The sequence below is a fragment of the Spermophilus citellus genome (assembly GCF_964194105.1).
Source record: "Spermophilus citellus genome assembly, chromosome: 10".
Classification (NCBI taxonomy): Eukaryota; Metazoa; Chordata; class Mammalia; order Rodentia; family Sciuridae; genus Spermophilus; species Spermophilus citellus.
In genome coordinates, this window is record NC_138197.1 from 57,503,303 (window position 1) to 57,524,593 (window position 21,291).

The following is a 21,291-nucleotide window of genomic DNA, read 5'->3' on the forward strand; positions in this document are numbered from 1 at the left end:
CATGTTGTCTTTATTTTGGGATCTGCTATTAACAAAAATTAATTAAAAAATATTCATTCAGGGATGGGGTTGTAGCCCACTGGTAAAGCACTTTCCTAGCATCCGTGAGAACCTAGCAATATATATATATATATTAAAATAAATAATTCAGAAGATTACCAAACACATGTTGAAAAATACATTTTCTTCTATCTTGTCCCAAGGTAGTGTGCAATTAGAAATTGGTTCAGATTTCCAAATTTAAGGGAATCATAAATGCTACGGGAGGTTTTTTTTTTCTTCCTTTTGGGAGGTTTAACCATGATTCTTTTTACACTCGAAATATACAAAATCTTGAATCTCTTATTTTTTTCCAATATTCAAATGGTAATTTTATTTTTATAGGAAATCTTTTAGAATGATCTTGAATTAGAATCTGCATTGTTAAGGATATTATCTAAGAGCTGTGTCTCATTGTTAGATTTCATTTGTCACTGTTCATGACAGGCACCTAATAGAAAACTGAAAATACAGGAATTTATCTAATTTTTCCCAACTAGCTCTACTTTTGCTTTGTTTAGATAAATACCACATAGCCTCAAATTTAGTCCAGTGTTCTTGATTTTGATAAATGGTTTCATAAAAAATATTTTGGACCTTTAAGATTTCTGCTCTTTTATTTTCTCTTGCAAAGGTTATAAGCTTTATGTATCATATATAGCAGTTTTGCTGCTGTGTACATAAGTGCAAACATTAAAGAAGCCTTTGTCTACACTAGGAAGAACTAGCTGCTGCCTCACTGTGGGCCAATGCAGACAGCAAAGAGGTTAGCATCAGATTCCTGGATGAGTCCTAAGCTCCCGTGGATAGAAACCTCCTTGGCCTTTGAAACAGAGGATCTTGCCCAGTACCTGGGCCTTCAGTTTGTTCCATACTTGATCATTGGTCCAAATTTCCTACAATATCAGAAAATAAATGCTTTATTTTGGTGTGTCTTCCACATGTGTGGTTCTCTTACTGTATTGGTTTATTGATAGTATATTTGAGATGCAGTTTACTATAGTTGTTGCAGTGAAATCTACATAACAATTGCATTTGGAAAATTTCCAAGTGAATTATTCATTTGTCTCCTTATTTAAGCCAGGCGTCCCGTATATCATTTTGAATTGTCTTTGTTTGGTTGCTTTAACATATGCACACCTGGGGCTGGGGATGTGGCTCAAGCGGTATCGCGCTCGCCTGGCATGCATGCAGCCGGGGTTCAATCCTCAGCACCACATACCAACAAAGATGTTGTGTCCGCCAAGAACTAAAAAATAATAAATATTAAAAAAAAACATATGCACACCTAAAAATCAAGGCAAAGATAAGGAAATATCCACTTTAGATGGTAACATTTGTGACCATGTAGTACAAAGTACTGTAGAAAGGTATATGTAAATATATCAGCTTCCCTTGTTTTTATTTTACTCCTTTTTTATCTTAGTTTTTAAGTATACTTTTCAATAGTTAATTGTGTTTCAAAATTCAAAAAGTACAAAATATTATACAAACAAAAGTAGACCTCTGCCACAACTGTGCCTGCCCAACCTTTTCTATCCTTATAGAAATACATTCTGTGGGCTGGGGTTGTGGCATGTGTGAGGCCCAAAATAAATAAATAAAGGTACTGTATCCAACTACAACTAAAAAAATAAATAAATACTTAAAAGAAATACATTCTGTACATATGTAAGTGAACATACATATATAAACACATTTTATATATGTATTAACAACATTGGCATGTTTTATGTATGCATTTTATATATGTACTAACAACTTTGGCACATCCACCAACATTATGCATGCTATTTTTTTCACCTAATGTACCTTAACTCTTCTTTCATATCAACCCATCTTTTTATTTTTAATCAGAAGAAATTACACAGGGGAAGGAAGATAAGCTTGAATTCTTTAAGAAAACTTAAAATATAAGCCAAGCACTGTGCTGCACTCCTATAATTCCAGAAATTCTAGAGGCTGAGACATGAGGATCACCGTTTTGAGGATAGCCTGGGCAATTTAGCAAGGTCTTGTCTCAAAATAAAATTAAAAAGGACTGGGGATATGGCTCAGTTGTAAAGTGCCCCTGGGTTCAGTCCTCAGTAATATCAAAATAATAAAATAAAACACCTTGAAATGTTTCCATGTGTAGAACAGGAATATTTTTTCCAAATGACAAAATGATAGCTATATGAGACTGTTTAACTTCCTAAGTCAGAATTATCCAATAGAAATAACATAAGCCCCATATGTAATTTTAAATTCTCTAATAGTCAGATTTTTAAAAGTAAATGAAACAAGTAATCTTAATTTTAATAAGATATTATAAATATATCCATGATATTATCATTTCAACATGAAAATCATAGAAGTAGTTATTAAGGAGATATTTTACGTTTTTTTCCTCAGTCTTTGAAAATTCTGTATTATGAACTTACAGGTGTATCTCAATTTCAGCCACATGAAAAGCACCCCGTGTGGCTAATGGCTAGTTTACTGGACAGTGCAGTTCTAAACCTTCCCTTACCAACTGTTTTGACCAGATACAACGACTACACAGAAATCTAATTGTAATAACTAACATCTGATGTTTAAAATAAGATTTAAGATGGCACATACCTTTTCTTTTAAACAGAAATAGTGGTTCTGATATTTGCTATTGCAAATTGATTCTGCGTTCTCTCTGATTCATAGCTCTGTTTTAAATAGATATTAAATATTTAATATTAACATTTAATATTAAAAATATTAAGTAATATTATATGTTTGCATATCCTTTTTATATGTATCTTTTATTCGTTTCTAGGTCTCCTTGTTAGGATAATAACTTAATTCCTATTGTTTAGGTATGTGCTAATAAAACACGTTCCTTAAATATTCTTAAAACAATAAAATGACTTCAAGGCTTTTTTTTTTTCTTTTTAAATTGCTGCAGTCTAGTTGTGAAAAATCCCATATTTCTTACTTTAAGCAGGGAGTGCCTTGTAAGTATGTAAAATGCATCTTGCCAGTTTTAAGTGGCAGCATTTAATGGTGCCACATATAGATCGAAAATGCATCGAACTGTTTCAAGGTGAGTTCCAAATGTTCTCCTTCTTCCCAGAATAAGAGAGAAGATGAAGACAATACAGAGTAAGCTATTTCATGCTACAAATTGGAGCCACTCAACAAATAAGGCAATGATTGATGGGACATCTGATGACCACAGTTCTATCTTGTTTTGTTTTTATTTTTGTTTTTTTTTTTTCCCTCTTCTATCAGGTATTCCTGTCCAGAACTTGGATTTCCTTAAACGATTCCACATTCAAAACCTGAGCATTGTAAGCAAAATAAACTGTGATAAAAAGATGGGAATTCCATCATTATTGAAGGAATTATATGACAACTTCACAGCAGGAATGTGCATAGATTAGATCATATTTTCAATCCATGTTGACTAATTGGTATTATTATATAATTTTAAACTTAAAGTTTAAAGCTTAAAGTTATATTAAAATTTTATTAAATCCATGAAAACTGAAATTTTCTAATTTAAATCCTTAGGGGAAAAAAACTTTTCTCATATATTCATTAAGTGAAAGAAAATATATTTAGTTGATATTCTCAATTGCTGCATATTCAGAGCAAAAGTGATTAGGTTGTGCTTGTGTCCCCCCAAGTCCACCAACATGGTGCTGAAGATTATGAGGTCTCCAGGAGGCAGCAGTGTCCAGAGGGGTTCATTACCCCTCTGGAGAAGGAACAGGTATGCTGAGATGCACGGAAAGCCCAGGACATTCCCAGCAGTAACTACTGTCCTCTCTTGACCCTGCCCAAATGGCCCTGCTTTCTGGCTCATAGAAAAACATATCAACCGGAGCGCTAGAAAACCCAAAGAGACACTCTCAGAGTTGGTTCCTAGACCATACAACCTGCTGTAGACTCACTTAAGTGACCAGCCTCCAACCAATAATAAACTAAGCCAAATACTGAATGAAACCAGTGTGCATTTTATCCGTCTCCACCCCAAGTCCGAGAACAACCTTTATCCCACCATCTGCAATTACCTATAGCACCTGACCCTTAGCTTCTTTGGTGTCCCTGGTGCTAGGTACTTCAATGACTTGCATTTGTTATTGCCTTTGTATCCCAAAGCCCCACATGCAAAAAGAGTTCTCGTGGGCGGCTGGGATCCCTCTTCCTTGAACTCCATGGAAAAGAGACCATCAAGGTCTTTGTCAGGCTTCTGTGCTGTGCCCATACTATTTAGTACAACCTGCTGGCCCTAGTTTGTTGTATCCCAGTCACCCTCATTATAAGTACATGACACCCTTTATTATAACAAAACTTCTGATTATAAGGCATTACCTGAAAGGTTTTATCCAAACTACACCCTCTGAAAAAGAGGGTGAAGCAGTCCTGAAGGGGCTCAGGCCATCCCTAAGCTTCTCTCATTCTGTGAATTCAATTCCATGATTGGGTCTGGAGCCCCTTACGTAAAACCCACATTTCTAAATAGACACATAAAAATATTAAAAATATCAGAACTATACAGTTTCTAAGGGAATTTTTTCCCAAGAAAGAGGAAAATGTCTTTTATCTAAGATAATAAACAAACTCTTGACAATTTAAAATATCTGTGCGTTAATGATCTGAAAAGAGCAGTGTTCCTGAGTTCCCACTGAACTCTTGCAATGTACTAACACTTTGATTTCTTTCTCAAAACAGATGGGATTCACAATCTAAAAATATGCCTGTATTGTTACACTGATTATTGGGGCCACCAATTTAATTTAGAAATGCTTCTCTGGTGCTCATCAGCATGGCAGGCACTCAGACTCCTCTGAAGCATTATGAGTAGTTTGGGGGAATGGACCTTTCTGTATACTAAACCTGGCTTCAAGGGTATTCCTAAACTCTGAGCCAGCTGAGCAGGGTCTGAAGGAGCAGTCCGAGCTCTGCCTGTGAGCATAGTGCAAATAATATGTAGGTATAATGCTCATGGAAGGGCTGGTCTTGCTACTTTCTGTATTTTGGTTTTAAATGATGTACTGAAAGTATGGTTCCGTCTGGACACAGTAGTGCATACCTGTAATCCCAGCTACTTAGGAGGCTACTTAGGATTCCAAGTTCAAGGCCAACCTCAGCTTAGTGAGTCTCTCTCAAAATAAATTTAAAAAGGGCTAGGAGATTTAGCTCAGTGGTACTCTTGGTTTAATCCCCAGTATGAAAGAAAAGGAAGGAAGGAAGAGAAAATGTAGTTCCACAGCATTTACACCTAGACTACTACTCAAAGTGACCTAGTAATTAGACTTGTGCAGTTAATCGATCAGAAAAGATTCACAGGGCACTGTATTCATTAAATTACATGAAGCATTCCTGCCACCCTCTGGGATTCCTTCAGTACAGCTGTGTATCCCTCTTCATGCACCCGTCACTTGATCTTGTTCGGGTTTCTTGGTCCTTTCCCCAGTGTATCTTCTGCCTTAAAAGAATGAGAAAGAAAAGGGAAAGCAAACTCTAAGTGGTTGACTTTATTTCTTTGTACCCTTTAAAAAGTGTAAAGTCATAAATAGGACGTCCAGCCATTAAATCATTGTCCTTTAATTGTCAACTCTCAGCCAAAAATAAAATCATCAATAGACTCTAAATATCACAAATTTAAAAGTATTTGTAAAGTGTACGTGTAAAAGCCTTGATTGCCTTGGCTTTTGTTATGCCTGGTCCTAGGGATTTTCTTATTCTTTTTCAGCATTTAGATTATTTATGTCACTGTGACATAAATAATGTAAATGCTGTGAGGGATTGCTTCTAGAGCTGGCTTCTCATATAGTTGCATTAGTCAATTAAAGGTCTCAGAAGATGTACTAGATGTGATGGTTACTCCTAAAAGAAACTTCTATAATTTCAAAAATTTGTAGGTAAAGATTTACATAAGGATATGTACATCTGTTTTGCCCAATAATGACCTAGAGCAGGACTGTCATTTTAACTAATTTTTGGTGGATATAAAAAACAAAACAAAACCAAAAAATAAAATAATTTTTAAGACTTTTTAATTGGAGGGGACACATTTTCTCATACTGAGGACTATTTTGCAGTTCTAATGCTGATCATCTACCCATTTTTTACTTTAAATGAAGCCTTATCTCCCAATTTTTCACTGCCCTGAAGAGCATACTACAAATAGAAAATCCTTCTCTTATCTGTGTGAACTATGAGAACCAAAATCAGAAATTTAGAGTAGAAATATACTGTTTGCTTATGATCAAATGATACCCAGGTCCTGGGTTCAGATATCTCAGTGACTATGCTGCCGGGTTCATCTGAAATCCCTGCTTCTGGCTGTCTAAGCAGTTCTTGCTTCACCTCTGTACATAGGATCCTTTAAAAATCAGAATAGTATTTTACTCTGAGTAGGTATTTATGGAATGAGCCATTATGTAATGCATTAGAATCAGTTAAACATAAATTTTTTTCTCTTTTTATGCACTACTTGACATCAAAAGCAAAAAGAGGTAAGTTGGCTATAAACATGTAGGTGAACCTTGTTTTCCTTCATAGATTTATTCCTGAAGCTTTTGTTCCATTAAATTTCTATCAATCAAATACTTTCATGTTAGGAAGCTTATAATTGTAAATACTTAATTTTTTTTCTTTGAAAAAATGTATAAGCACCTTCTGTAAACTTGGATTTTAAAAATATCTACTCTATAAACACATTGCTCTTCCTTTAAGTTGTACTTATAGTTTAATTTATTTATGAGAACATAGGGCATTCTGAAACACTTAGTTTCGTTTTGGGTTTCTGAATTGTTTCCCCCCCAAAATGTGGATTACATTGATAAGCATTTCTTTTCTTAAAAGGGGAGGGGAAAAAAAGCCAAGAAACAACTGACATTGATGAAAGTCTATAATTTTCAGATCCATGGATTTACAGAAGAGGATGCCTTGAGCCTCTCAGAACATATTCTAGTATGATATTTTTTTTTGCAATGATTTTTTAAAAGTGAAGAAAATATTAAATCAGAAAAATCAAACACATTTCATTGAGTGGTGTCTCATATATTTTTCCGGTCTGGGGTCTAATTTCACAAGTGATCTGTTCAGTGGGTTCTTGGTTGTGGCTTGCTTAATGTCCTTCTCGTTCGTGTCTTTGATGATGAATTCATTCTGCCATTTCAGAGGAGAAGCTGGTCTTCATTTGATACATGCTATTATTGACCTACCAAGAACAGACCACCACACCACCTTGAGTTAACTCTGTGCCGGCTGGCATTGCTCTTGAGAAGGTTATTTCCAAACAAAAGGCTGTATTTTAAAAGCTGTTTAATTGGTGTAAGAAGAGTGTACTTTTCCCTCTTAGTGCCACTGTACTCAATCCCTCCCAGTTTCCTCCTCCTCGTCTCTCCTGCCGTAGGCTGTTGGTGACACACATGCTCATGGTTTAATTGTAAGTTGTTCAGAAGCACAAAGGTGACTAGACTGCAGGGCACTTTTATATTTCTCTTCTGCAAGATTTGAAATAAAATTAGACTTTCCTATGAATCCTGATTTGCTTTATCGGCTAGCCATATGATATTCATTAATATAGGAAATGGAAAGTTGGGTGAAAGTTTTTGTCTAATCAATAATCAGTACAAAAATCTAAAAAAACACTCCCTCTCTTCTTAGCAAGTCATGTTCTGATTCTACATCGTGGAAGACAATTTTAATGCCTGTCACCAAGGTGTGATAAACTAGATGCAGTTGTCACTTACGGGAGGCAGAGCCAGATGCCTTTTTAAGATTTGTTACCAGGTTTTATCTTTTTTTATTATTTTGCATGATCTATATATTTTTAAAAAAGTATGTGTTTCAACAGTTCTTTTTGTTCTCTGAAGGTTATTACTGAATAACAATAGTTTCTGACTATCATAGGTATAAACGTAGCATGGAATTTGCTGTTAAACACTGATGTAAAGAGAAGTGTGTGGTGTTATCAATTAGTAGATTACATCCCTGAGAAGTTGGAAATGATGCTGTTGTCTTACCTGTGGATTCTTTCAGAGAAACTAATGTGTTAACAGAACATGTGATGTGTTTGTCAAAAAGGGATGAGATGGCCAACTCTATGTGTTTGATTAAAAAATGTCAAAGGTTGTTCATACCTACCCATTTTTATTAGTATCAATGTATCTTTAAACTCATCATTAGATATTTTTAAACATTTCAACTTTTCCTAACTACTATATAAATATTAGTATTTGTGTGTTTCTCGTGTTCTTCTTATTTTTCTTTATCACATATCTATCTCAAGTTGTTCTATTTTTTTCCTAAATTCTTTATATACCTGTTTTTTCAATTCATGTGTTTAGGAGTCCATAGGACTATATAATGTTCAAGTTGTTCCACAGGGAGAATTTACTTGATGCTTCTTTTCATTAACTTTTCTGTTAATTCATTAACCCATTATTAATCATCTTGTAGATTTAGTGAGGAATAATTCAGTATTAATGTTACTTAATACTTCATAAATAATGAGTTTAAATATTATCTTCAATATTTATGCATCAAAGTCTTACGCTATCATGGCTCCAATTATCAGAAAAGAAAAAATATTATCACTACACTAACTTTAAAAACTTGCTGGGCACTGTGGCACACCCCCCTGATCCCAGCTATTTGGGAGGCTAGGGCAGGAGGATAGCAAATGCAAGGCTAGCCTGGGCACTTTAGTGATACCCTCTCTCAAAATAAAATAAAAAGGGCTGGGACTATAGCTTCATGATGATAGAGCACCCCTGACTTCTGTCCCAATACGGGAGGGGAAAAAAAGACCTCTTTATCAGACAGTGTTTGAAAGATGTTATGATATCAGAAATGTCTGAATTGCAACCTCTCCCTTCAAGTAGATCTCTCAAACATTGATAAAGTCCTAACAATGAACAAATCCAAGGATCCTTTAAGAGACACGACATCTATATAAGCAGGTATTTTGAGCCACATGGAAATTCTCTAAACAAACCTCTATGGAGAAACAAAGAATTATGACATAGGGTCCTGCCTGCTGCTGGGGGAGCAGACATACTTTCAGGAAAGCAGTGGTCGAAAGTTGGGCAAGAAGTGCTGAAGGAGATGAGATCAGGCTGAAGGAGTTTAGAGGAGCAGAAGTTTCCTTCTGGAGTGATCAGCAATGAAGACTGACACTGGTTGGCTCTGAATAATCCGAGAAACCAGGAACACTTCAGATGGATATATAATGATAGCAACAAATGGCTATGGAAATGAATTAGTTCATCACAGGGCCTGTTTGGGCCTTTCTTGATGGATTGCTGTTAATAGCTTTGTTTCTTAAAGCTGAAAACCTCTAGGTCGTGATTCTCCCCATTCCCTTGTCTCTTGTCTCATCAGTAGACTGCATGTTTTCACAAACATCCTCTCCCTGGTCTTCTTAAGAACCCTGCAAGACTGGTATCTCATGTTCTCACTTATCAAACAAGTGAGGCTTAAAAACTGAAGCTTAACATATTTAAGTCCCTTCTTTAGTGTCACTCAGCTGTGGTTGGCAGAGCAGTGGTGCAAACTTGTGGGTCTCTACAGGTAGGTCCAAAAGTACCTACAAACTGTAGGTCCCATGCCAAAATGGAGATTTGAGAATACAGAATAAAGACAGACAATAAAGGTCACAAGCAGTCATTGCAAAAGCATCAATGGCAAGTAGAGGGGGGATGACTGTAGTTAGCCTATATCCATAACTGATCTTTGTGCAAAATCCTCACTTAAGACCTGAGTGTATCTGTAAGATCGTCAGTTACCAATTATGGAGAGTGCTCTGTGCTTCAATCCACAAACTTTCAGAATTCCTGAGTTTGGGAGACCTGTTTGTAATTACACAGGTTTTCTATCTCCACCTCAGTGTATAGTATATAGAAATTTATATTTTCTACTAATATAATTACAAATTCTCAAACATAATGCTCAAATTTCACATTCTATCATTGGTTTAGTTCTCCTTATACCACTGATTTGGACATTTTCTCTTTTTTTCTCTCTAGCATGCTTTTTGCTAAGAAGAAAATCTGCTGAAATTCAAGTGCATATTTTCATTCATAATTTGTACTGCTGGGCTTGTGTATATATCATTTTGCTTTGAGTTTATTTCAATCCTTGGAGAGCTTAGAGACTAGAAGAATTTGAGAGAACTGTTGCTGTTTGGGTTTATTTGTACTGCAGAGCACTCTTGGCAGAGTCAGCAGAAGTAATCCCTGCTTCCACTTTGGAGCAAGTACCAAAGGCTCTGTTTGCTCCAGATGCCATTACAAAATACCACAGATAGAGCAACTTAAACAAATAAATTTATTTTTCCCAATTCTGGAGGTTTGAAGTCCAAGTTCAAGGTGCCAGCAGGTTTGGTTTCTCTGGAGGCCTCTCTCCTTGGCTTGCAGACGGCCGCCACCTTGCTGAAGCCTCACGTGGTCTTCCTCTGTGCATGTGCACCCCTGTGTCTCTGTAATCTCTTTACACAAGGATAGGAGTTGGATTGAATTAGGGCCAACTCTACCGGTGTCATTTTAACTTAAATCACCCCACTAGTGACCTCATCTATCTTTTTGAGTTTTTATAAGGATTAAAGAGTCTGCATGCAAAGTACTTGGCCTTGTGTATGTTCATATGTAGGTGTGTATACACACATTTACATATATACACATACATGTGCACGTATGTATACACTATATATATGACTTTATAGATATTATGTTACCATTATTTCTCATTCTTCCTTCTTCCTTCTACTCTCCTTCTGCCTTTTCTTCCTTTTTCTGTCATTATGCAAGTCTGCATGCCCAAACTTGCAAAAAGAAATTGGAGATCCTTTTCCCTCCCATCAGGACATAAAAGAAAATGCCTCAATGCTTTGATCATTAACCATGCTGTGTTGATCTTAAGACAGTCCACAACTCTGTCAATTTCCTATCTAGGATCTTTCATAATTAATCTTGCTTTTCTGCTTACTGTTAATTAGTCATCTGTGGAAGGTCTTTAATGAATATTGACTGTTTACTCTAAGTATGTAAGAATTTTGGTCCAAAGTGGTATCTATTTGAAAATAGCAGCGAAGTCATATTCTGTGACAGCAATTGTTCAAGGAGATTTAGTAAACTTTTAAAAAAAATTTTTTAGTTGAACATGGACATAATACCTTTGTTTTACTTATTTACTTTTTATATGGTGCTAAGGATCGAACCCAGTGCCTCACGTGTGCAAGGCAAGCACTCTGCCACTGAGCCACAACCCTAGCCCCCAAGATTTAGTAAACTTTTAAAAACAGACTTGAAACAGTACACCAAGTTAACAAAGACTACTGAGCATCTCATCAAGAGGCATGTGTGCACTTTGTACCATGAACTTGCATTTCCCCTGCCTATTTTTTAGAATAAGTATGAGTTGTCATTTTCAAAACAAGAGGAAGGCACACATCCCTTTCCTTTTCATTTTTCTTATTGAAGGAAAGATTAAAAAGTTACAGACGGGGTGGTAGGAGGTGGTAGGGGGTGGGGGGTTGCACGCCTGTAATCCCAGCGGCTCAGAAGGCTGAGACAGGAGGATTGAAGTTCAGAGCCAGCCTCAGCAACAGTAAGACTCTGAGCAACTCAGTGAGACCCTGTCTCTAAATAAAATACAAAGTAGGGCTGGGGATGTGGCTCAGTAGTCGAGTGCCCTGAGTTCAATCCTGGAACCCCCTTCCCCAAAAAAGTCATGGACATATGAAAGAGAGAGGAAGAGGTGCCCAGGTAGAACAAGAGCATGGAAGTAAGAGGATCAATACCTAAGTGGACAGAAGATGTGGAAATAGAGTTTTTATACAGTGGAAAAGTAAAAAGTTTCTCTAAATTGTAGACTAACAAACTTGATCCTAGACAAGTTTCTAGAAATTGATGGGTTTTATATGCTCAGTTTATAATGGGGATTGCTAAACGCCAACAAGAGTCCATCAAGAATGACTTTTGGGGATGAGGGGTGCAGTCCAGTGGTAGAATCCTTGCCTACCATATACAAGTCCTTGGATTCAGTCCCCAGCGCAGAGGGAAGGAAGGACGGAAATGATTTCTGCTAGGCCACCCTCATCCTCTCTCATAAAACCTGGGAAAGTAAAACAATATATCTGAACCTTGGCACATAGCCAATTAGGTATTTTTAAATATTCTTGAGACTAATAGAGAAATCATTTCTTGGTGGTAAGATAATTTTTGATTTACAACTGGTTGAATGACAGGTACAAAGGGTCCAAATCATGGATGTTTATAAAATATGATCTTTATTAGCCAGGTCCTATTATTAGTTGCTAATCTTAGATAAAAATGTCAAAATCAGAGCCAGTGTTGTGGCTCAGTGGTAGAACACTTGCCTAGCATGCATGAGGAACTGGGTGGATTCAGTCCCTGGCACCACATACAAATAAACATATAAAGGTATTGTGTCCATCTACAACTAAAAAATATTTTTTAAAAAAAAAAACAAGCAGTTGGGAATTTAGCTCAGTTGGCAGAGCGCTGGCCTAGCACACGCAAGGCCCAGGGTTCAGTCCTCAGCCCTGGGGGGAAAAAAAACTTTAAAAAAAATCAAAATTATGATTAGCACATTTTCTGATCTGAGACAAAAACAAAATGGGAGAGGAAGCAAATATGCTGGATGATGGTATAGGTTCCAAAAGTTATTGAGGGGGAAAAGGTGAAAAGTATTAGGGAAACACAAAAAAATTAAGAGTATTAATACATTGAAATTTCACATACTCTATGTATAGGATGGACGGAGCCTGACTTGACAGCACCATTTATAAACAAAGAAACCTCCTTATGCAGCAGCAGTGGGATGTGAATTCCCAAAAATGCCACAAGGGTTCTGCTGTTTTCATAGAATTGGGATGACAGATGGGACAGGCCTGCCATTCCCCCTCTCTGCTAGTCCTGTCTGACCACCCGCAATTCCTTTCTGAACACCTCATTTTCAGAAGGATTTGACATCGTGTCTTATGAGGGAGAACTTGTATGAGGGAAATTCAGAGGACACTAGTTTTCACAGAATGTGGGCAGCATCTGGCAGAGTTTGTGGCCCTGGGGGAAGGAGATGTGGTATGGAAAAGACCTCCTGAGAAGTGGGGATGCATTAGTTCCAAAGTCAGGAAAACAAGGGGTCAGGGTGAACTGTGCCGTGGGGGACTATTTGTTGCAAAGAGCTGCTGCTCCACCTGCCGCAGAGCATCTGGGGTCCTGGGCAGCCACCCTGTAGCCCCACTACTCACCTTGGTGGGGAATGGTCTCCACAGATGGCTCTGGTCCATACTATCCACACCAACGCCCACTGCTGCCCTGTGGGCCAAGGCAGAATCAAAATTTAGTGTTTCTGTCTCCTTCCACATGAGGCTCTCCCTTCATCCAAATGGCCAGTCATTTTCTAAATTGCACTGGAATGTTTAAAAATAGTAGAAGCCTAAGAGAAAGCCACGTGGCAAGACTTTTTCTGTCTGCCAGCGAAATTTGTTATTTTTCCCCACATCTTTTCAAAAAAATAGGTATCATTCCTGTACACTACATCTTGCTTTGCATTTTGAGGTATTTGATTGCCTGCAAATCAGTTTCTTAACTGGTGAAGTTTTTACATTTCTTTGATTCTATGACATGATATTTTCTGGAAGTAGCTGACAATGAGTTGAGAAGCAAGAAGAGTAGTGAATGAAAAATAGTCTGTAGCATTAAAAAGTCTAAATTTGTCATGCATGGCAGTGCATACAGCTACTCTGGAGGATGAGGCAGAAGGATCACAAATTAGAGGCCAGCCTCAGCAATTTAGTGAGACCCTGTCTCATTAAAAAAAAAAAAAAAAAAAAAAAAAGGATACGGATGTAACTCAGTGGTAAAGCACTTCTGGGTTCAATCCCCAGTACCCAAAAAATAAATAAATAAAAACAAACTAAAAAAGAGTCTAAATTTAAATTCTCAGTATGCTACTTCCTGGCTATGTGACCCTGGATACACAGAGTGGTTAGTGATTAATTTAATCAGTGGAAATTTGCAGACCACCTACTGTGATGCCAAACTCTGGGCTTGTTTCTGGTGGAAGAGATGAAGAAAAATGAAAATGTTAAAGGAAAAAGAAAATAGCCGGGCATAGTGACACACGCCTATAATTCTAACTACTCCGGAGATGTTGAGATAGAAGGATTGCAAGTTTGAGGCCAGCCTAGGCCTCAAATAAAGTCTCATAATAAAATAAAAAGGACTGGGGATGTAGCCCAGTGATAAAGCACCCCTGTGTTCAATCTCCAGTACCAGTAAATAAATAAGAAAAAAAACGGACGCAATATACATACGTAGAAAATATTTCCCTCATTATGGGAATAGTGAAAATGAAAACTCCAGATTTTGCTAAGACTTAAAACAGATGACTAATGTAAAGTTTGTAGGAAAGATTACAACAGTTGACTCCGCAAATATTTTCCTCCCTCCCTTGTTTTCTATATCTCTCTCTCCTTTTTCCGGTCCGGGGATGATCCCAGGGCTTCCCTCAGGCTAAGCGCACTCTCACTGAGTAACATATCTCTTTTCTGCCTTCCTTCCTACTTGAGTCTTTTGTTTATGAGGAATGTCACATGAGAATACTCTTCCTGTGCTTATCAAGATCTAGATGCTTTTCCCTTTAACTTTTCTTATTCACCCTGTATAATAGTTATCCTGGAAGCACAATCTCTTTAAAATATACTGTGATTTTTCTCAGGTCTATGAGTGATAACTTACAATGTTATCCATTTCAGTTCTAGTAAACACTAATTTTATAATGAAGTGACCATGAACAGTGTGTAGTTGCTGTCAAGTATCTGTTAGGTGTCAGTTCAGATGTCACATCTGCAGGAGGCATTCCCTGACCGCTTAGATTCAGTTCAGTTAATGCTAGGCATGGTGACATGTGCCTCTAATCCCAGAGGCTCTGGAGGCTGAGGAAGGAGGATCGTAAGTTCAAAGCCAGGCCCAGCAATTTAGTGAGACCCCAAGCAACTCAGTTAGACCCTGCCTCTAAATAAAATATAAAAGAGGCTGGGGATGTGTCTCAGTGATAAAGCACCCCTGGGTTCAATCCCTGGTACCAAACCAAACAAAAACTGATTTCGTTTAGTTGGTTAGATTAAATCTGATTTAATTTAGCTAAAGTTAGTCTCTATAATACCCCATGCTACTGCCATCAAGGGAGCTGCAGGTTCAGCTCAGCCTTTGGATCATATAATCATCCATTCAAAGCCTTTTCCCCACCTCTTAGTGGATTTTCCAAGTTGCTTAAGTCTCCCTTTCCTCATCCCAAATTGAATGAATAAAACAGGGTTCAAGGAGAATGTGCATATTAAGTGCCTGCACAGTGCCTGACACATGGCAAAGCCATGAATAAGTGCGGGATGCTGTTACCATCATCACCATCACCATCACCACCATTTCGCTTACTGTGATTGCTCATGGAATATGTTTTGTCTTCCTCCATCAAGCAGCAACTATAGCTTCTCTGTTTGCCTTTTGTTCCCACTGCCTAACACAGTTTCTGACATATACTTGGAGCTGAGTGACTTGACTGTTGAATGGTTGAGACAATCCTGGTGGCTAAACAATAGCAGTGGCTGCAGGGGGATCCGCAGTGCCTGCTGCATAAGCCACATCATTGTCATCTTTTATGCCCTCAAAGGAAATGAGATTCAGCCTAGTTCCTTCTCAAGCCTGCCAAAGGAGGTCCTCCTCAGAGCAGGGAAGGTCATGGGGAGCCCACAGGATCTCAGCTAGAAGGGACTGTCTCCCTCTTCCAGCCTGCCCTCTTCATCTTACACAGTACATGTTGAGACAGAGCTAAGCTCAGCTGGGCTAGATGTGAGCCCAGCTGGAGGTCCTTAGACCAGAGATTTAGAAGACTATTGAGTCACATCATTGTAGATAACTTTAAAATTTTTTCATCTGTCATCAACTTATCTGTGGAATTTGACTTTTAGGCTAGCACTCAGCGAAGTCCTCATAAATAATAAATGTAAAATAATAATTAGCCAGAGGTGTTACTTCTAAAGAAGGAAAAATGATGTTTACTACAAATGTAAAGAATAACTACCGCGTATTAAAACAGTCCACTAGGGGAGAGCATTGTGGTCCTGATTACCTTCCTTCTAAACTTTATCACAAAGTATATTTGGAATGAATAACAATACATGACTTATTGCAAAAAAAAAAAAGTATTTCTAATATATGTAAGATATGAAATATTTAACATTTTAATACTCCAATCAATTCTAGTATTGTCATTCCACAGAGATAGTACTCTGCTTTAGAACAACTTCGTTTATATCTCCCTCCCAATATTTAAACAGGGATTGCAGAGTGATTTTGTCTTTACATCCATTGCATTTACCCAAATATACCACAGGAGGGCAACACACACCTGGTTAACTTCAAAAGTGCACAGACCTGTCCTCAAGTACAGTAGCTGTCTAAGCCAGGCATGGTGGTACATCCTATGTCCCAGCACTTGGGAGTATGAGGCAGGATAATTGCTTGAGTCCAGGAATTTGAGACTATCCTAGGCAACATAGAAAGACACTCTCAAAAATATCAAACCAACCAACCAAAAAAAAAAAGTGACTAAATTAGTCTAAGATGTGCCTAAATTGCAAGCCAGATAGAAAAACTATTAGAAAAGACAAAAGGAGCAAAGATTAAAAAAAAAAAAAAAAAAAGGAATGTATTTCTAAGACTCTGAGTTTCTACAAAAGGGAATCATTGAAGCTAATTAAGGTGAAACATGGGTAAACAAAATGAAAGAAAAATATTTCCTCAAATATGAGAAAATAAATTTGTAATTTTTGAAAGGTTTTTACTGACATAATAATCTGAACACTAGCCACTCAACAAAATCAGGTTTTCTTGATCATATTATAAGCAATAATTAATATGTTACTTTGCAACCCAGGCCACCATTTAATAGGGTCCCTTCAGTAATAATGTTCTCTTAAATGAACTAAAGTCAAGACTACCTTATACTGTACTCTGTGTGGCACAGTTTCAGTGTATTTCCAAAGTCTTTCATAAAATCATCAACAATTATCATGATTTTGGATATTCCTTAGCTATGTAGAGAATATACTGGCTTTAGAAAAAGTGATACTTAGGTACACATTTTTAAATCTACATGTCATTCATTCAAGACAGTAAATCCAGAATTTGTGTTAATTGGGCTTAAATGTTATCTACATAAATATAGGGGAAGCAGTTTGCAAAACAAATACATAACTGAATCAGTTACCAAGAGAAAGTGCTTCAAATTTTCAAGAACAGTTTTTAAGTCTAACTCCAATTTTAAATTATGTGCAAAAGTATTTTTGCATAAATATAACCTATGAATTTCTAACTAGATTCTTGGATGATTCTAGTACAGACTGATTTTTGATTTTTTAAACACCAGGCACATAGTCTTCCTTGAAGTGGATTGGTTATAACATGGACTCTCACTAGCTATCACTTTGTTAACCTAGTATGAGTCATATTATATGGCTTCAAACTGGTAAAAACAAAACAAAGAATGGAGTTCCCCTTAATTCAATTTAGCTTTCTTCATAAGCCCAAGTTACTAACAATTTGCTATACAATAAACAGGAAGATTTCTGCTAACAATTCTCATTTTCAATATATAAAAATCAATCTTCAGGAAACTAAAGATGATTTTCTTATCCAACATCCTTCTATTAATTATGGAAAAGGTTTTATTACATGCCTTTCTCCATGTACCTGTAGGATTGACAATATGTCCACATGTCCTGACAATATGCTCAGTTATCTCAATACATTCCATTTTAGAATAGCAGATTTGTGTACTATGTAAGTAACCACCATCATGTTTAAGTTCAGAACTTGAAAATCTTTTATTAATAGCTCCTTCCTTTTTAGAGGTAGCAAAATACCAAATATGAAGGACTACATGTGTCCTAATGTACTTGAAAAGTCTTGCTACTAATTTTGTCACTAATTTTTTAATACTGTATTTGATTTTTAAAAAAAGTGTGTCTTCTCTATTGGCATCATTCAGGAAAAAACCTGCTTAATCATTCTATGTGAATGCACATTCCTCACTAAATCTCAGGCAGCTGCTTTAGTTACTGTTACTAACACCTTGCTCTGTCATCTCTTTGTATACATGTCTAATTTATCAGTTTCTTGTAGATTGTCAGCAGCCTGCTGCCTCCGTACCGCCACAGTGCTCACAACTAGCCGGGAGGCAAGACTGCCCAACTGTCAGGTAAATTCACACGTCCTTTATCTTCCCACCCAGCTGCATGTCAGATCCCTAGATGCCCCCCCAACTCCCCTTCCCAATACCATAACTACCTATACATAATTATATTTTGCTACGCATTATTTCATATATGGGCTACATGAATACGGTTTGCATACCTGAAGTCCATATGCTCCCAACGAGAATACAAGGCAGCTTGCATGTATGTCACCAGCCACTAGCTGGGAGACTGAAGGCTGCCTTCAGCTCCCTAAATAAATACTTGGATTAGTATTTCAAGTATTTGAATTAGTAGTTTCAATGCTTTCCAAAATATAAAACCTGGAACTGTTGGGATGTTTGTCCTACTTTTTCTTCTGCTTATCTTTTGTCCTTCAAATGCATTTCTCAGGCAAATCAACAGGAAGAATACAGAAACTAGATATGAAATATGTCTAATGTCTATTCAGGACAGCTTTATAAAAAGTGTTTCTATTTTCTGTCTGCTCAGTGCTCTCATCAAAACTGAGTTTGAAAGCTGTTGAAAAACCTTATAATCGACATTCAAAAAAGGGTATCTGTGGTGAGAGTCCCTTTACATGAGATTAACTGAAGAAATTTAAAGGCAAGTTTGCACACTCCCTGGACACTGAACTGGAGAGTTTGCTGACAGTTCCTATTCCATATGAAAGCTTTCCATATCAGTCACAAGTTGACCTCCCCCCAGGGTGAACTTGCACACAGCATCACAGTGTCCGCCAGGACCGCCTCATCTCCATGGAATACTTCATCTCCAGTTACCTACCTGGCCTTGTTGGGCCAAGCTTTTGTAGTCTGGCTGTGTCTTTATGGTCTGCTAATTGGTGTATTTTAATGTATCTGTTGCTCTTCTGCCAGGGGAAGGCTTCTTTTGATTAGAGGCTGGCCCAAACACATTTGCATGCATGTCTGAGGAATAGATATCACTGGCAAAGTCACATCTTGGGGGAGCTGGGCAGCTACAAAGACAAACACAGTAGCAGCCAAAGCCCAAATATGGTGTGGGCTCTGAGACAGTTGCACTGCCAGCTGTATAAGTGGAACCTAGAGTCAGAGATCGGGGTATTATTAAAGAGTCACTATCCAGAGTCTTTCAATTGATATCTCCTGCTCAGCTATTCCACAAGTTCCAGCAATAGAGCTTTGTTGTTGTTGTTGTTGTTGTTGTTAGGTTCTTTGCTAATATACTAATGCTATTTAATATAAGCAGTCAACACCAGAGTAATTTGCATTATGTAAGTAATTGAATATAAGTACAAATGTTCCAATCCATCTCAGTGGGATTCTACAGTCCAGCCTCCACTCTCACCCTGAACACTGCTAGATACAACAGATGTTCAGTAAATATTGATCATATGAATGAATGAATGAGCTCTGGACTAAGTAGCCTGGGTTTGAATCCCATCTCTAACACCAAATCTTGGAAGTTTCTTCTTCAACTAAGATTCTGTATCTTCATAAAGTGAGGAAGAATACATACTGGGGAAATTTAGCGAAACTTGGCATGTTGTGTCCACTCAATCTTTATTATCGATACTAACTTTGTACCTAACTCACCCTCAAGAAAAAGATCTGCAGTCCCTTTCATAGCCTGTCTAATTCGCTTGGACACAGAGTAGGGAAGCCTATTGTTTTAAGTGTTTCCAATGAGATAGGAAACAGAAAGGCTGGGAGGAAATATTTTTAACTTTAATTTTATTTTACCTTTTTTTTTTTTTTTGAGAATGGGTTTGAATAAATGGTTCTGTGACCCAGTTCCATTTCTTTTGAGATTACTGAATGTAGGATATTTGCTACCTCCATTGGGATGATTTTCTTGGAAAAAAATTTAAAAAAAGGAAAAATTTAATGAATTACAAATGTTTCAGTTTCTGCCCACATGAATACGGCATGGTCCAGTCAGGGCTTCGTCCATTCCTCACTGTGGTTTACACAGAGAAATGACTGAACGTGTGGTATATTCCTGAAATCCCAGGCACTTGGGTGGCTGAGGCAAGAGGGTCACAAGTTCCAGGCCAGCCTCAGCCATTTAGCAAGACTGCCCCAAAATAAATAATAAAAAGGGCTGGGGATATAGTTTAGTGGCAGAGCCTTGAGTTCAATCCCTGGTCCTGACAAAAAAGAAAGAGAGATGATTAAACATCTATGGACTGGAAAAGACTGACTTGTTTGCAGAGTTGCGAGATTGTGACTGGCTCCCTTCCTGCCCGCACCCACTGCTAACTGGATGGAAGTTAAAGCCTTCACTCCCCTTCCACTCCTTCCTCACAGAAAAGGTAACACACAGCCAACATTAGATTTCATATTGCATTCCAGACAAGGGTTAAGTTCTTCACGAGTATTAATCATTACACCTCACTTGTAAGGTAAGCACAGCTATTATTCCCATTTTTAAATGAGGAAATTGAGGTCAGAGTGTGTCAGATGACTTGTCCAGAGTCATGCATCCCGAACACAACTGAGCCCAGTGATCCAAAGCCTATCCCTCTGCCCTGACTGTAGACACTGCTCTGCAGAGGACAGGACCCCTCCCTCACTCTACTTACAGTAGGAGGAGCAAGAGTATTTTATTATCCACATAGACTCTTTTTTCAAAAGAGGCGTTTGTTTAATGAGACAATGAGAAAATTTGTTACAAATGTTGAGTGATTTCTGATTAGATGTTCTCTGTTTCTCATTTTGAAAAAAATTGCAGGGGGCTGGGGTTGTAGTTCAGTGGTAGAACGTTTATCTCACACAAATTATCTTATCTTAAATAAGATAAAAATATTGTGCCCATCTACAACTAAAAACAAATATTAATTTTTTTTTTACTTCCGTCACTTTATACATTTACTGTTTAAACATATAGAGGTGTTTGGTATTCAGACCATCTCTACTTCTTTCAAATAGTTATTTTTCTTGGAAAAGGAAAAAGAAAAAAAGCTTTCCGAAGATAATATCCACCTTTATGACATAGTAATAGTTTCTAAGTTTACT

The 21,291-nt window shown here is 37.3% G+C and overlaps 1 protein-coding gene across 10 annotated transcripts in view; it reads left to right on the forward strand.

Moving 5' to 3' along the window:
* The window catches only part of BICD1 (BICD cargo adaptor 1), a 245,684-nt gene that overhangs the window by 221,505 nt on the left and 2,888 nt on the right, over positions 1-21,291 (forward strand). For 4 of the 10 annotated variants that reach the window (XR_014024009.1, XM_081309420.1, XM_081309426.1 and 1 more), the window contains one exon: positions 18,222-18,297. The exons of 3 other annotated variants lie outside the window; for them this stretch is intronic. Coding sequence is in view for 6 of the 7 variants with exons in the window: in XM_081309420.1 (XP_081165546.1) it covers positions 18,222-18,297 (76 nt within the window). In the remaining variant the exon portion in view is untranslated. Of the gene's footprint in view, positions 1-757; positions 2,442-18,211; positions 18,298-21,291 lie in introns of those variants that run through there. 3 more of the 10 variants (XM_081309424.1, XM_081309428.1, XM_081309425.1) reach the window with 2 other exon arrangements.